The following is a 16,613-nucleotide window of genomic DNA, read 5'->3' on the forward strand; positions in this document are numbered from 1 at the left end:
GTGAGAGTCAGAGAGGTGATAGACCATTTTGAAACCAGAACAACCTTTTCCAATAGACAGAAACAATCACCGTTTGTACCCCCAGAAATTCAGCCTAATTATTTCTGTCTGTTAAAAAGAACAGCAAACAAACAAAAAAAACAACAACAAATGCAATACCAATGCAAGTATCAAAGTAGAGGCCAGAGGGAACCAGTTCACTTCAATGCAATACCAAATAGATTTCACTTCAATGCAATACCCATGTCCAATGCAATACCCATGTCCAATGCAATACCCATGTCCAATGCAATACCCATGTCCAATACAATACCCATGTCCAATGCAATACCCATGTCCAATGCAATACCCATGTCCAATGCAATACCCATGTCCAATGCAATACCCATGTTCAATGCAATACCAATGCAAGTATCATATACAGTTCATTTCAATGCAATACCAATGCAAGTATCATATACAGTTCATTTCAATGCAATACCAATGCAAGTATCAAAGTATCACTTCAATGCAATACTAGAGAGAGGCACGGGGGAGAGAGAGAGACACATGGGGGGAGATAGAGAGGGAGAGAGAGACATGGGGAGAGAGACACACGGGGAAGAGAGAGAGAGAGAGACACGGAGAGAGAGAGACACGGGGGAGAGAGCGACACGGGGAGAGAGACACGGGGAGAGAGAGAGAAAGAGAGACATGGGGAGAGAGACACACGGGGAAGAGAGAGAGACAAGGAGAGAGAGACACAGGGGAGAGAGAGAGACACGGGGAGAGAGAGGCACGGGGGGGAGAGAGAGAGAGAGACATGGGGGAGAGCGAGAGAGACACGGGGAGAGAGAGAGAGAGACACGGGGAGAGAAATTTAGACACGGGGAGAGAGAGAGACACGGGGGAGAGAGAGAGACACGGGGGAGAGAGAGATTTAGACACGGGGAGAGAGAGAGACACGGGGGAGAGAGAGAGACACTGGGGAGAGAGAGACACTGGGGAGAGAGAGAGACACGGGGAGAGAGAGACACGGGGGAGAGAGAGAGACATGGGGAGAGAGAGAGACATGGGGAGAGAGAGAGACATGGGGGAGAGAGAGAGACACGGGGAGAGAGAGACACGGGGGAGAGAGAGACACGGAGGGAGAGAGAGACACGGGGGGAGAGAGAGACACGGGGAGAGAGGAGAGACGGGGGAGAGAGAGAAACACGGGGGGGGGAGAGAGAGAGAAACACAGGGGGAGAGAGAGACCAGAGGGAACCAATACAATTCAATACATTTTTGCACACACTGATTTCATGGATACTTGTAACAAAATCATGTTTTATTCAGTTGAACAGGAGAGGTACCGGGGGGGGGGGTGGAAGGAATCAGAGAGACCGGGGCGAGGGAAGCAGAGAGACCAGGGGGGGGGGAGCAGAGAGACTAGGGGGGGGAGCAGAGAGACCAGGGAGTGAGCAGAGAGACTAGGGGAGGGGGAGCAGGGAGATCGGGGGGGGGGGGGGAGAGCAGAGAGACCGGGGGGGAGCATAGAGACCAGGGGGGGGGGGGAGCAGAGAGACCAGGGGGGTGGGAGCAGAGAGACCAGGGGGGGGGAGGAGCAGAGAGACCAGGGTGGGGGGGAGCAGAGACCAGGGGGGGGGGAGAGCAGAGACCAGGGGGGGGGAGAGCAGAAACCAGGGGGGGTGAGCAGAGACCAGGGGGGGGGGTGAGAGCAGAGACCAGGGGGGGGGGAGTGAGAGCAGAGACCAGGGGGGGGAGTGAGAGCAGAGAGACCAGGGTGGGGGGGAGCAGAGAGACCAGGGTGGGGGGGAGCAGAGAGATCAGGATGGGGGGAGCAGAGAGACCAGGATGGGGGGAGCAGAGAGACCAGGATGGGGGGAGCAGAGAGACCAGGATGGGGGGAGCAGAGAGACAAGGGTGGGGGAGCAGAGAGACCAGGGGGACCAAGTGCAATCCAATGTCCAAAGCGAAACCTGCAAGCAGTGCAAGTACAAATGTGAAACATTTTAAGTTTTTTTTCTGTCAGCTGAAATAGTGTGCCGGGGAGGGAGGGTTGTGTGCCGGGGGAGGGAGGGTTGTGTGCCGGGGAGGGAGGGTTGTGTGCCGGGGAGGGAGGGTTGTGTGCCGGGGAGGTAGGGTTGTGTGCCGGGGAGGGAGGGTTGTGTGCCGGGAGGGAGGGTTGTGTGCCGGGGAGGGAGGGTTGTGTGCCGGGGAGGGTTTGTGCCGGGGAGGGAGGGTTGTGTGCCGGTGGTTTATCTGAGCGGCTGCCTGCAGCACTTACCTGGTAGTCAGACAGTTTTTTTCAGCGGAGTAGCAGCAGGCAAGTTCTCTCCTTCTTCAACCTCTTGCTGGAGTGATGCCAGGGTCCACAACTTATGCAACTGGGCATACTCTGAACCCCCCTTCCCCCTACTTGAGTCGGTGCCATGAAGGTGTTAGAGGCAGAGCGGAGGCTGAGTGCTTCTCCGCATGGGGTCTAAGAAGCAGCAGAAGCAGGACACAGAAGTGGGAAGGGGGGAAGGCAGCCGGTTCTGAGAACTAAGAAAATTGTAGGCACCGGTTCTCCCGAACCGGCAGCATCCCTCCACTGCATTTATCACATGCATGGGTACACAAATAAGTCCACATACACTCATTACCTGTTGCCTACTGAGCAGTATCTGCGCCAAATGTTTGCCAACCTCAGCTGAACGACTCAGACACACTCCCCAGGGGTTGTCTATCACACTTGCTACAGTAATGAGCGATGCTGGCCATGTCAGTGCAGTCACGATACCTGGAGAGAACGAGACATATAGAACAATGAATAAAAGCCTGAACTTGCAGTCTGCACTGTCTGCTTTTCCCTGGGGTGCATGCCAGCCGGGAGCTCAGTCTCTTACCCGACAGGATGGTGTATTTCAAGGCCTCCTGTGCCACCATGTTCACAAGCCCGTTCAACAGAGAATCGAGAAGGTTCCCAAGCTCCATGAGATATTTGGACTCCCAGGCCAGGCAGTACTGTTCTGTGGAGTGCAGCAAACTTTGCCAAGGTGCGGCAAAACTACCTAAGAAGCCAAGGAAGGCAGGAGTAAGCACATGGCTAGTTAAATGCCCAGTTAATATTCCTACTCAAGCCTACCCCAGAAGGACCCGCTACCTAAGAAAGGTTAGGAGACAACCAATAAATTGCCTACTCCTATTGGGATAATAGTCCGAATTCTTGAATAATAATATGAATAGTTCTATAGCACAGAAGTACACATTGCTCTTTAAATAAAATATTACCGTCCAAATGCACCCTTTCACTAAAAAAATAATAATACATTTTGACACACGTAGCTCTGGGGAATAGTGACTCACCCACTGTCACAAGGAACTCTGCACAAAAACAGCGAAAGTCACGTTTCTACATTTTCTGCTTATTAATGGACATTTGGCTCTCCCTTTATTACAACTTTAAAGGAAAAAAAAGTGCAGTTATCATTAAAAAACGTTTATAGGGCTATGTAACAAGGACGCTATTTTAGTATTGCACAGCTTTACAGAGAGGTCCAGGCATACATTACCAACAAAAGTTCAAGAATGATTACACAAATGTGGAATGTATAAATAGCAGATACATAAACAGCAGAGCATGACATGCGAGCAAATACATGTGCAGCTTTGTTGTGGGTTGATACCCCATCTCTTTGGCTTTGTGTCACACAAGCTGTTATAGAATGATCAAGTTGGCAGGAGTATGTATACATCATAACACAAGAATAACTTCAACTTATATATGCTTATATATACACCCTCATAACATGGAATCAGCCACCTCCAAGGAGGAATCCTGGCACATTCCAAGCCCTGTTTTATCGTTATTACACAGTGTGAAGTGGGACCAGGCAGATAGTACCAGTGGAGGAGGCAGGAATGTTTTACATCTGGAACCTTAATAACTACACTGTGTCTTTTACCGGGGGCTTGTAAACAGATGCTGCAAAACATAAGGGTCTGTGCGGGAGATTTCAACAAGGTGTGAAACTATTGTGCTTTGAATTCGATTTTTTTTCTTTGATACATCTGGTGGAGTGTTTTGCCCCAGAATTGCACCACATTTGCCTTGATACAAAATAGTATGATCACACATTCTGCAATACATCTACATTAAAACAGAAGAGCCATGGGGCGTGGCCAGGACTCTGAACTGAGCAGTCGCGTGCCAGATCAGCTCCACGAAACAAGGTGAAATCCAGCCCTAAATCACACAGCAAAAAGTCCCTTTCAGGCATGTAGTCTCGCAGCCGCCTGCTGCGGAGGAGGTCTCAAGACTACCCAGAGTGCCCCCTCTACCCAAGATGGCTGCCGAAGGCCTTTAAGAAGCAGCAGGGAACTACAGTAAGTGCCAGTCAGCTACTGACGTTAAGGGTGAACATCCAGAAGCTGACAGTCCCCTCATTCATTCACACACAAACTCAAATAAAGCCTTTAAGTAAAAGCCTGCTGCTCAATATCCATCTTCCAAAGGGGAGCATCCACCATCCTTTTCTTTTTGCTTGTATACTGTGCCGACCACCTTTAACCTAACACTTACCCGCAATTGTTCAGGGCTTTTTTTTTCAGCCGCCGAACTTGGCCGCGCGCCAGCCGTATCTTGCGGCCGTTTCTCCCGATCAGCGCTAATGGCGCTGCAGAAAGGAAGCGCCTGCGGCGCCGAAAAAAAAAAAAAAAAAGCCAGCGTCTGCACGTGGTTTAAAAATACCCGCGGAGAAAGCCGCATTAGATTAAAGCGGGCCGCCACTGTAAGAATACAAGAGGGTTAGGGGGGGAATAAAAAGAAAGAAAAAAAAGAGACAAACAAATCAACAAACACACAGATTGCAATACAGAGATCTCGCACACATATGTATCCCTCTAAAAAAAAGATCTGTATGCACAGAAAAGCCTAAATAGAGATGGCTAAGATGGCGGCCTGAGACCCATGTGCCGTAATACCCCGGGCTTCATTCTAAGCTTATGACAGCAAATCGGCTCTGACTAACATTCTAAAAATAAACGTCATCACACGCAAGTCCCATTTACCATGGCTTCGAAAACTGTTAGAACCATCAAAAAGTAAAAGAACCAGAGTGAGTTATGAGAATACTTCAAAAAACATGCTGGCCAGCCACGCAACAGCCGGAGTTGGGAGAAGATCCCTCTGTGGAACACTCAGACTCTGAATCAGGGGTGGAGATCGAAACTCTCTCCACGAAGAATGACTTACTTATCTTCTTTAATAAAATGGAGTCCCTAATGCAAACAGCAGTGAAGGATCTTAAAGAGGAGATATTTTCCCTGGGGAAATGCACCAGCTCTTTAGAATCCAAGGTCAACGCTACAATCACCCGGCAATCCCTAATGGACGCCGAGCTCAAGGAAGTGAATTCGCAGCTTCTAGACATCAAAGACAGACAGTAAGATGCGGAGAACAGAGACCGTCGTAATAATCTCCGGATTCGGGGGATCCTGGAATCAGAAACAGATATCGAGGGGTTAATGGGCAAATGGCTAAATCAACCCTTCCAGATTTTACAGAGGAGTCTCTTACCCTGGACAGATGCCACAGAGCCCTAAGAATGAGACCCCAACCAGGAGACAGACCAAGGGATGTGGTGTTGAGATTCCACTACTTTAAAACAAAAGAGGTCTTCAACACGGTGACGAGAGGCTCCAGAGACTTCAAGTTCCAAAATATACCCCTACAGGTATATGCTGACCTGGCGCCTTCCCCACTCTCCAAAAGAAGAAATCTCTGAGAGGTAACGGCAAAATTAAGAGACCGCAATATCAAATATAGATGGACATTTCCCTTTGGACTCATGGTAGTTAAAAATGGGAGACCTCAGACACTCAGGAACTCGGACGACGGTGAAGCCTTCCTCAACCACATGGGTCCCCCTCCCTCCGGACCTGCTTCGGGAGGTGGGAGCCTTCCAGCTCTGCAACCAACAGGTCTCCGAAATGGGGTCTTTCCCCCCCCTCTAGGTAGCACTTCGAGACTTTTTGACCCATGACCCCCATTACCCTTTAACTCTAGATCCACGGGAAATCTCTTGGATAGATCGCTCCTGGTTAGGAGAGGAAAAAGGCTGAATGCCCGGAAATGAGGTCTGGGGGGTCTCCTGTTCTGGAGAATCCCGAAGGTTTAGTATAAAAGGACTACTGTATTCGTAAAAACCTTAATCATTGAATTGTCATATTATATTTTCTAATCTCAGTTAATATGGGGCTGTACCCGATAGTTTGGTTTTGTGAGAGTTAATGCAAAAGTATTTCATGTTGATATATTATGCTTTATATTATATTAACATCTTTGCAGTAGGCTCAGAGCCCAAAGAAGCTCAGGGGTTGGAGCTTGGGTAGATAGACCACCTGAGTCTTGATCACTTCCCCTGACCAGGTTTGTGTCCTTGAAGACACAGTTGCCCTTGTTTTTGTTTTGTTCCCCCTTATCCCAGATTTTGATATTATATTCTCACGTTCAAGTCAATATAAGGTTACTAATGGTTTACTAGCAAAGTTTATGCCCACGGTATGAACATAGTTTAGCCTCATCTTTACAATAAGCCCAGGGCCCAAATAATCTCCAGAGTTGGAGCTTGGGTAGAAGGACCGTCTTGAGTCCTGGCCACTACCCCCAAATATGGCTGTGTCCTTGAATACACAGTTGCCCTTGTTCTTTTTTGTTCCCCCTCACCCCAGATTTTGTTTCCAGGGACAGATGAGCATCAGGACGGTCTCTCTGGAGCCACATTCATGCTCACTCTTTTTTTTTTCAGGCTTTACCCGCCCCTCTGTTTATGCTCTTTCCCTTCGCCCCACCCCTGTCCCCCGTCCCTGAACAGTCACCAGGTGAGAAGTACAATAGATGGTCAGCAATGCAGTTGAAGATGGGAACCCTGAGCCTGTAACCCCGTGGGATCGATTATATGCCTCAGCTAAGGACTGGCCAGGAGTTTCCCTTGCTCCTCCCCGTAATGTTATCTAAGGCCAGGTCCCCGTTGGCTACTGCAGCGCCCGCTGTGGCGGATGCTGCAGGGACAAGCGCCGCCCCACAATAGGGCCGGGCATGCTGCGAGGTGGGGCCGCCACGCTGCGCCAACAGTTTCACCTGCTCTCAAGAAAATTGAGAGCAGGACTCGCGACGGAGAGCTAGGCCACGCCCCCGCCAGTTCAGCCAATGAGGGCGAACCTGCCGGGTGACGTTATGGCCGCGCTCCCGTCTTTCCCCCTGCTGCTATCTGCAGACCGGGGAATTCGGCTGCATGCACCGCCAGCCTCGCAGGCGCGTGTGCAGCGCAGGCATCTGGGTCGTAGCCTTATACGATTTTTTACAATTATCCAGGTCCCCCAGAGATGGTTCCCACAACAGACTTAGAAGCAGTCCCAAAATGCTCACGTATACTAAGTTAAAACTATGTAAAGCAGTAAGAATTGCCGATTCACCATTGTGCTGCCCCCCCCCCACCCCCTGCTACCCCTTTTTCTTTTAAGTAACCCCCCCCCCAATACCCATCCTCTAATGTTTTATTTCTGTATATCTATTCTTGGAAAACCAATAACACTTTTAAGTTGGAGAGAAAAAAAACCACAGAAGAGCCATATTACAGTGCATCTAACCAAGACTTTTCCAGCATTGGGGATGAAGCGAGTAGTCAAGAGAATGTACTCAATTATCTGGACCAGATATATAACATGCACTGTGTAACAACAGTGTCGCTGCGCACATAACCTACGAGGAGAATGTATCCCTTAAGGAAAGGTAGGCCTATAAAAGTATAAAACACGCCCCACACAGACCTATTATTTCTATCGGTGGAAATGGCAACTATTTTAAAAGGGATCAAAAAGTTATGAATTTACAAGCAGATATTTCCAAAGTGTTGCATCCTGAAAATGAAAGACTATGGAAAGAGTTAAAAGGCTACACTAGTGTTTTTCAACCAGGGTTACTAGGAAGCCATGAGTTCTGTGTGCATCCCTAAAGGCATTTTTCAGGTCATTTGAAAATTGTACCAAATACAGAATAATTTACAATGCATCTGATCTCAGACGCACTATTAGAGAGGGTTGGGGTTCCTTACAATGCATCTGATCTCAGATGCACTATTATGCCGCTTTGTCCTCCAATGGAACTAAAACACACATCACTGCGAAATGCTCAAAGAACTAGATTGACCATCACTTGAGTCTAGGCGCAAGTATTGAGTCTATCTCTGTATTCACCATATTTTCCAGTGCAGAGCCAGCCTGTGATAGCAATGCTGATATGAAGCTGCCTTCCTCCAGTTAGGGGTAAAAACTCAAACTCTTCTATAGCTCCAACTCTCTTCTTCATTTTGTAACCTGGGGAAAATGAAACACACAGGTGAAAGGACATACCTGAAAACAAGAGGTAACTCTCAATGTATTACTTCCTGGTAAAACATTTTATAAATAAATAAAGCCCGGTGTGACAGAATCATTACCAATAGGCCTCTCTCGTGCACCAGTCACCCACACACACACGCACACACTTCTTTGTTCAAACACATCTGTCTTTCTGATGCACATGGCTGTTTTCCCGATATGTTCACACACAAAGTTCTTCACAAACCTTAATTAATCTGATCTCCTTTGTTTTTACAAACACAGCAGTGTGAGAAGCTCTGAGCTCCGTGCATTTGACATCGAGAAGTAGCTTAACCAGGTATAAATTGGAGCTTTGGTGAGAAAAGTTTGTACTCGCTCGTCACTCACCTGTCAGTCCAGCACCGGCCGCGCCGAAAAGAGATGCCATGATGGCGATGCCGGCTGTGGATCCCAGTACCGCAGCTCCAGCACTTCCTATAATAGTGGCAGCGCCTGCAGCTACAAAAGGGGCAGCGAGTCCCCCTGTGAGACCTGTATGAGAAGCACAGACATTCACAAACAAGCACAGATGAAACTCCTAAGGATGATGCATGATAGAAGGGTGTCAAGCAGGTGGTGGCAGAAGGTTGGGAGATGATTATTTTATTGTGTTCCTGTGCAGATAGTTGTTTTGACATTATTCTTACCTATTACAGTCCCACCTCCGACAGTGGCCAGCCCAATGAGCAGGTATCTCTTCATCTTCCTCCAACTTTCCTTCTTTTTGCGGGATGCCTGCGCTGACCTTGGAGAGGGAAGCAAAGACAAAGTGAGCTATATGGACAAGTTTGAAGATGGAACCAAGCTGTTCCTTGTACTTGGGAAACACATAACTCAGCGTAACCCCAACAAAGACCCCCACAAAGTCTCCTATGCTCAATTCTATGGGATCCCACAGTAACCCCTGTGTCATATACAAAAATGGTTTTCTTGGAAATATGGTAATACACGCATCAGTGGTAAATACAAGTAGCTAATCAAGTGCCTAAATATTATTATGAAATATATTTACAACATATGCGTCACCCAGCATTAGCCGTAATTTAAAATCAATGGTAAATAAGGGGGGATCGCGGTGACATAACCTGTTTTGCACATAGTCTGCTGGCTGAAAAAAATTATTTCTCTAAGGAAAACAAAAATATTTTGAAAGCAATGTGTTTTATTGCTTTGATAAATAAAGTGCAGATTCATACATAACCATGTGTTTAATTAAATAAATGATTAAGACTCCATCCTCACCCCCCTCTGGCAGCCATGGGGTACGGCCCCCAAAACATTGCCTTGTTAGGATGGTGTCTTGATGACTGTGGTTGGCTGTAGGGCAGGGGTGGGCAACTTCAGTCCTAAAGGGCCACCAACAGGTTAGTTTTTAAGGTTATCCCTGCTTCAGCACAGGTGGCTCAATCAGTGGCTCAGTAAAAGATTGAGCCACCTGTGCTGAAGCAGGGATAACCTTAAAACCGGACCTGTTGCTGGCCCTTAGGACTGGAGCTGCCAACCCCTGCTCTATGATCTCAACACATCACTAAGGAAGCAATTCCCTACACTGTCATGAAGTAAAAATACAAAAAAAAAACACCTTATCTGGTATAACCCCGTGTGTAGGGGCTTGTGCGCAGTGTGGTACACACGTCTTAGATCTGTCAAAGTCGCGCACGCACCCTGTGATGCACAAGGTCGCTTGAATGACTGAAACAGCTACTTGGCTCTATGAACGTTTAACGATTCACGTGCACGTTCTTGATGAGTTTGGAGTGCAATGCTAGGATTATGCAGCACACATTGTGAGCATGCAGCATTGTACTGTACTCATTGCGAGATTTTATTTTTTGGCACTGTAGAGTGTAACACTTTGGAAAACAAAAAGAATAAAATAAAGACACAAATAAATCCCATGTGATGGGATCTCTGTTGATTATGTGACCCCCTGTCCAGGTTTGGGCACACCAACAATGTACGTGTCATTCCACACTGCAGTGTCCGTCAGTCAGTAACATACCTGTGACACTCCTCCTAGCCAGGCAGCAGAGAGAAGAAAAGATCCATTAATATCTACACCATTTGTGCATCAAGCTTCCACCCAATGTAAACATTCCTCCCTAGTCAGTCTTATAGAGCATGTTTCTATTGCAATATATAGGATTCAGCCCACTCCTTATCTTATATATAGAACGTGTGATTTGAAATACAGTGCACATTTACAGAACTGAGCTGCAGGGTGTTTTAATTGATCTCGGCAGATTAGGAGGGAATATTTCTTGCAGTTTCTAGATTTGGTTTTTACTGTCTGATGTATTTTTCATAGATTTTGTGAAACGTATTATTTTACGATTATGTTAAACAAGATAAATTAATTATACATGGACTTTCTGGAGTCATAAACAGAAAATATATATAACGTTTTTCAAGTGTAGACTTAACGGTGCAAGCAAGCTCACTTAATTAAATAATATTTTTGCTTACAGAACACCGTTGCTTTTTCTTCCTTAAAGCAGCAAGCCCACCCTTTTATATACTAATATTTTTACAGAGCTGAACCACCCGGATGCCGACATACCAGTTTAGTTGCTGATGTTTTTCATGGACATGTAATTATGACAGCCGCAGTCAGGGTTGCCGACAGGGGGGTGAGAGATGGGACATGTGTCCCAGGCCTGGCGGCTATGTGGGGCCCAACTGGTGCTGAAAGTTGGGCCTGACAAGAGGTCAAGCCCAACATCTGTGTCCTTCATTGAAACCGCACCTCTGTGCACGCGGCAAATGTCGGGGCCAACTTCCGCATCCACTGGCGGGAACGACCCCAAGGCAAATGTGCGTGTTTGTATAGGGGAGGGGGGTTATTGTGTATATTGAGGGGTTTATTGAGTGTATTAGGTAGGATATTGGGGGAGTTATTGAGTGTAAGGAGTGAGAGATAGAGACAGACGGAGAGAAAGGTGGAAGTGTAAGGCTGAGTCCCCGCTGGCGCTGAGCGCGCTCATGCTTGGAGAGCGCTCCAAGCATGAGCGCCGGGTGTCCTGTCATATATGCGCGCGTGGGGGGGAGGGCATTGAGCGCGCTGGAAAGTTAGATTTTTTTGTTTACATAAGCGCCGAGTGCTGGTGAGCGTGTGCCCACGTACGACCGCGCGCGCACACTGCGTGAGCGGGGACTTACATATATCTATATATGTAAGTAACCGCGGCAAGCGCCGCCCGCTCAGTGTGCTCAGCGCTAGCGGGGACGCAGCCTAAAGGAGGGAGAGAGGTCGTGGTGTAAGGAGAGAGTGAGAGATGTATGGGTATAAGGGGAGAGAGAGAAGTGGGGCTGTAAGGAGGGAGAAAGAGAGAGGTGGGGTTTGTAAGGGGAGAGTGTGAGAGGTATGGGTGTAAGGGGAGAGAGAAAGAGGTGGGAGTGTAAGGGGAGAGAGAAAGAGTTAGGGGTGCAAGAGGAGAGAGAGAAGTGGGGGTGCAAGAGGAAAGAGAGAAGTGGGGGTGCCAGAGGAGAGAGAGAAGTGGGGGTGCCAGAGGAGAGAGAGAAGTGGGGGTGCCAGAGGAGAGAGAGAAGTGGGGGTGCCAGAGGAGAGAGAGATAGAGAAGTGGGGGTGTAAGAGGAGAGAGAGAAATGGCAGTGTAAGGGAGAGGATGAGTGGGAGAGGTGGGGGTGTAAGGGAGAGGGTGAGAGGGAGGGGGAGAGGTGGGGGTGTAAGGAGGGAGATAGTGTAAGAGAGAGGGGAGAGGTGGGGGTGTATGGAGGGAGAGAGGGAAGTGGCAGTGTAAGGAAGAGGATGAGAGGGAGGGGGAGAGATGGGGGTGGGAGAGAGAGAGGGGGGGGGGTCTCGCAAGGCCTCCGACACTGGGGGAGCTCAGTGGAAACACTAGTTCCTGGGCCCCAGGAATATGATCTGCGGCCCTGGCCACAGTTGTTCAATAGGAAGCCGCATCATCCGTCTAATTATGTTGCAGCTTCCAATTGGCTCGTGGCAACCGCATTATTTGGTGGCCATTTTCATTTCTCTAGAGGGAGAGAAAACACCGGCAACTAAAACAGTATGTATCTTGCACCCTTAATGCGAAATCACTCAGCCAGTAGCTTTTTATATTGGAAGTGTATTGATGCCCACTTATTGTATTAAAACAGTACTTTCAGAGAATATTAAAAATGACAATAACTGCGTTACAAAACTCAGAATATCTAGAGAGGATAACGCTACAAAGCATGTCTTATCGTATCTATTGTTAGTCCAAATAAAAAAGGTCTCATCTCATACTGAAGTATCATTTACTCTGCACTAAAACAAATGTTGACACTTTTCCTAATGCATTGCAGGTCTCTCTGCATGCAAAGGGTTACAAATTATAGTGTGTGTTAGAGATGGGGTGCACAAACTTTTCCCCTAGGCCCCACTACCTGCTCTCGCCCTCCCCCTCCCCCTCCCCGTCTCCAGCGTCAAATGCCCCGCGTTGCACTAAGCCGCCAGAGACAAGGTACGGGAAATTACAGAGGCCTTGCGCGCAACCCCTCAGAAAATCTCACATCCCACAGTTTGCGCACCCGTGTGTTAGAGTACTAAGTGCTTTCACATTACTCTATTTCTCACCCAGAGGCAATTTGTTTATATTAATGATAGAAAGGGTCATTCGGTCTTTATAAAACACGCAGCAGAACGCTGTTGCAGGTGACAATGTTCAGCCGGTAAAGGCAACAACTTTATACAAATAATCTATATTACCCTTTCACTTCTGATGTGGGTAAGACACAAAGCACTCTAACAAATATGGATAGCTCTCTTTTATAGACTTATTGCTTTGGTTGAATACACATTTTACACCGGAGACTCTCCAGCCAACAGACCAGCAGTTAGTGAATGGCTGTTTACTTAAAGCCAGTTGGATGAATGAATTTCAATCACTCCCACGCAGGGACAATTACAGATGTTCTGAGCCGCTCAAACTCAGACATAGAGCTGCATGATAGGAAGCCTTTAAGTGTGCGTGCTGTAAACAATGAAACCAAGATTTGTCTTTATCATGCTTGTTAAGAACTCATAGCAACAATGCAAAACAGACATGGGTATAAAGCTCATGGGAAGTGCACCTTTAATCTCTGCACTTCTCTCTGCTTTAAAATATATATATACTATATAGGTTATGCTGGAATCACGAGGTCTACTGTGTCTGTGATTACATGCAGTTCAAGGGACACCTGCAGTTCTGACCTACTGTATGTGTTCATGTATTAGGAGAGGTTATCTTTGCCAAGTGTATACTTCATAACATTTGCAAGTTAAAGGACCCAATCAAAGCATCCCCGACTATGTAAAATACTCAGCTAACGTAAGGAGAGATTCCAGCCAAGGGAAGAAGCGCCGTGCATTATGGATCCAGCTCTAGGGTGTTGTTTATCTAGATAGTTGGGAGTCAGGCGGGCTTATGGTCTTTCCTGATTAACCCATTCATTGCCGATTTACACCCCACATATGAGCTTCAATGGGATCATTTATTGGATGGATTACCGTGGATTTGACATGCTAATACTTTAACAAGTGATTGCTGTTTGTTTCATTTGTCTCTGGAGCTCTACTATGGGAGGTTTTGTTTAATCCTTCCATTTTTTCTACGTACTCAGCTAACGTGCATGTGCCTCTCCTATTCTCATTGTTAGTGGGAATCAATTGCACAACGATACATGCAGCAACAGAGGTGTTAGTGTTCAAACGTGTTTGTGATAAAGGTAGACAAATCTAAATTTGGCCTACAAATATGTCTAATAATTATTTTTATTTTTCCTCTGCCGGGCTTTAAATAATGTTTTTAACTGCCAAGATAAACGGTATCCAATATATTAATTGAAATATGTATTTTCAACACAAATAGAAAGGAATGACCTTATATAGGTGCAGCCCAAATTGAACTAATGGTTGTGATATGTTTAACGGGTCACATCTTGGATGATTAATGCCTTTTTAATGAACTATTTATTTGCTGTAACCCAAAGATAGTATCATCAAATGACTGGTAAGGAAAGGTGGAAAAATTAAAGGCGATAACGTAGAAGGCAGCAAAACCCGCCCTAAACATCAGGTTACAGGGATTACAAATATTTCTACATTTATTAAACATGTATCTTTTGCTTTTTAAAGGCATCAGCTATCAAGTCTGAACCTTTTACGCGTACTGGTGTCACTAATGTGGTCCTGAGTGGTACTAATCCTGAGAAAGTCACAGTGTGGAAGTTTGATTCTCCTCAGTTGCAGCAAGATAACCTTTTTTTTTGATATAGGGGGCACTGCAGTATATTGCTGGGGATAGCGACGTGCTGGCTGCTGTTCCTCAGCTTCAGTTTATTGCGCTGTTAAGTTTATGGATTCTTGCGGATATCCAGATCTGTGCTTCTGTTTGTTTTCTTTTTTTTTTTTTATATATATCCTTCTTATTGATGCAGGTACGTGCGTTTGTAAAACATGTCAAGCAAATATAGCAAACCGATCTCAAGACTGCATGGAATAATAATAATAATGAGCGAGTCCAATGATGTGTAAATGTAACAAGAGATAAACATTATCCATAGTACAGTAAAATTAGTGATGCGTATTCATTTAATCTTCACTCATTTGTAAGCTTTTCTTGGTATAAAAAGATGAGATAATGCACCTATTTTCCCTTTGTTAGACAAAGCTGAGTTAACAAACTGCTAAACTTAAACATAAACGCCTCATAATTATTCCGGAGAGAAATATTTCAGTTACAGTGCTTCTGTTTTTATCATTATACTGGAAATCTCCTCCGGGGGCTTCCCTTTGGCTCCTGCTTGTGCCGGGGAAGTTCGTGATCGTTAATATTTATCCAGATCTATATATTTTTTATAACAGAGCAGCAATAGCCACATTACACCTGGGGACACCGAGGTTATTTTGCAGATACACTGTACCTTTTAATGGACAAATAGTAGAGCTTTTCATATATGTAATTAGTACATGAACCTTTGAGACCCAACAAGCTACTTCAGACGACACGCCACAGCGGTCTGGGACATTTGGTCGCGGCCGTTTTGCTGCACCCACATCTCTACCGGCCACTTCACCGCTACTAATCTCGCCACCGGCCAATTCACCGCTACTAATCTCGCCACCGGCCACTTCGCCGCTACTCACCTTGCCACCGGCCACTTCGCCGCTATTCACCTCGCCACCGGCCACTTCACGCTACTAATCTCGCCACCGGCCACGTCACTGTTACTCACCTCGCCACCGGCCACTTTGCTGCTACTCACCTCGCCACCGGCCACTTCGCTGCTACTGACCTCGCCACCGACCACGTCGCCCCCACTCACCTCGGCACCGGCCACTTCACAGCTACTCACCTTGCCACCGGCCACTTCACTGCTACTCACCTCCAGCCACTTCGCCACTACTCACCTCGCCACCGGCCACTTTGCCGCCACAGTATGCTCCTAACTTTACCCCATACCCTAAAAAACCCAAATACTAACGCTACCCCTTCCCCTAAAAAGATTAACCCCTTAGTCTAAAACCACTTACCCTAATCCCCTACCCTAAAACCTCAATCCTTAACCCCCTACACCAACTACTACTTTAGCCCTTAAATGAACTTGGCGAAGCGTCGACTGGCTGCAGCAGGGGGTCCGTCTGTGGCCAAACCCCGGCGGAGACTTGGTCGCGGCGATCTAGATAAAATGTCCGATTCCGCGCCACAGCACATACAAAACTGCATTTGTTTTTATACAGGGAAACACACTATGACACTTCAGTCTTGGAAAAAACCCATGCAGTTGTTTCCCCCCCAATGGCACATAAGGTTGTAATTTTATGGAAAAGCAGAGCTGTAATGTTGGTAGCCAAAATCTGTGAAGCAGACTTTCATGTTGCACATTTGCAGCACAAACTGCCAATTGTTTAGGACGATTTCACTTCAATGTGCAAGGAAGTTATTAACACTTCAAGTTTTCTAATGAAAGTCTCCTGGCTGCAAAACAGAACCATACTATCAAAAGAAAGAAATCCGTTTCTTTGCTCCAGTTTTGCAGAAGGGAGAATACTACAACTCTACATTATATCAGTAAAAATATTCATTATCGTGAACTTAAGGAACTCTCCAACATCCTCATATTCCTGCACTACGATACGCTAAACTGCATACAAAAATAACACACATATATACACATACACACTATGCATTTGCATAAGCCTTACTTTTTTAAATACTGTGGAATTTCTTGACATATTG

At 46.6% G+C, this 16,613-nt stretch overlaps 1 protein-coding gene across 2 annotated transcripts in view; it reads right to left on the minus strand.

The window, feature by feature from the left end:
• Positions 1-16,613, minus strand: part of TMCO4 (transmembrane and coiled-coil domains 4) — a 62,068-nt gene that overhangs the window by 21,462 nt on the left and 23,993 nt on the right. For both annotated transcript variants that reach the window (XM_075606037.1, XM_075606035.1), the window contains 5 exons: positions 9,033-9,130; positions 8,734-8,877; positions 8,221-8,340; positions 2,871-3,035; positions 2,628-2,764 (listed from right to left, as the gene is read on the minus strand). In XM_075606037.1, the coding sequence (XP_075462152.1) occupies positions 2,628-2,764; positions 2,871-3,035; positions 8,221-8,340; positions 8,734-8,877; positions 9,033-9,130 (664 nt within the window). The remainder of the gene's footprint in view (positions 1-2,627; positions 2,765-2,870; positions 3,036-8,220; positions 8,341-8,733; positions 8,878-9,032; positions 9,131-16,613) is intronic.

This window comes from Ascaphus truei, chromosome 6 (assembly GCF_040206685.1).
Source record: "Ascaphus truei isolate aAscTru1 chromosome 6, aAscTru1.hap1, whole genome shotgun sequence".
Taxonomy (NCBI): domain Eukaryota; kingdom Metazoa; phylum Chordata; class Amphibia; order Anura; family Ascaphidae; genus Ascaphus; species Ascaphus truei.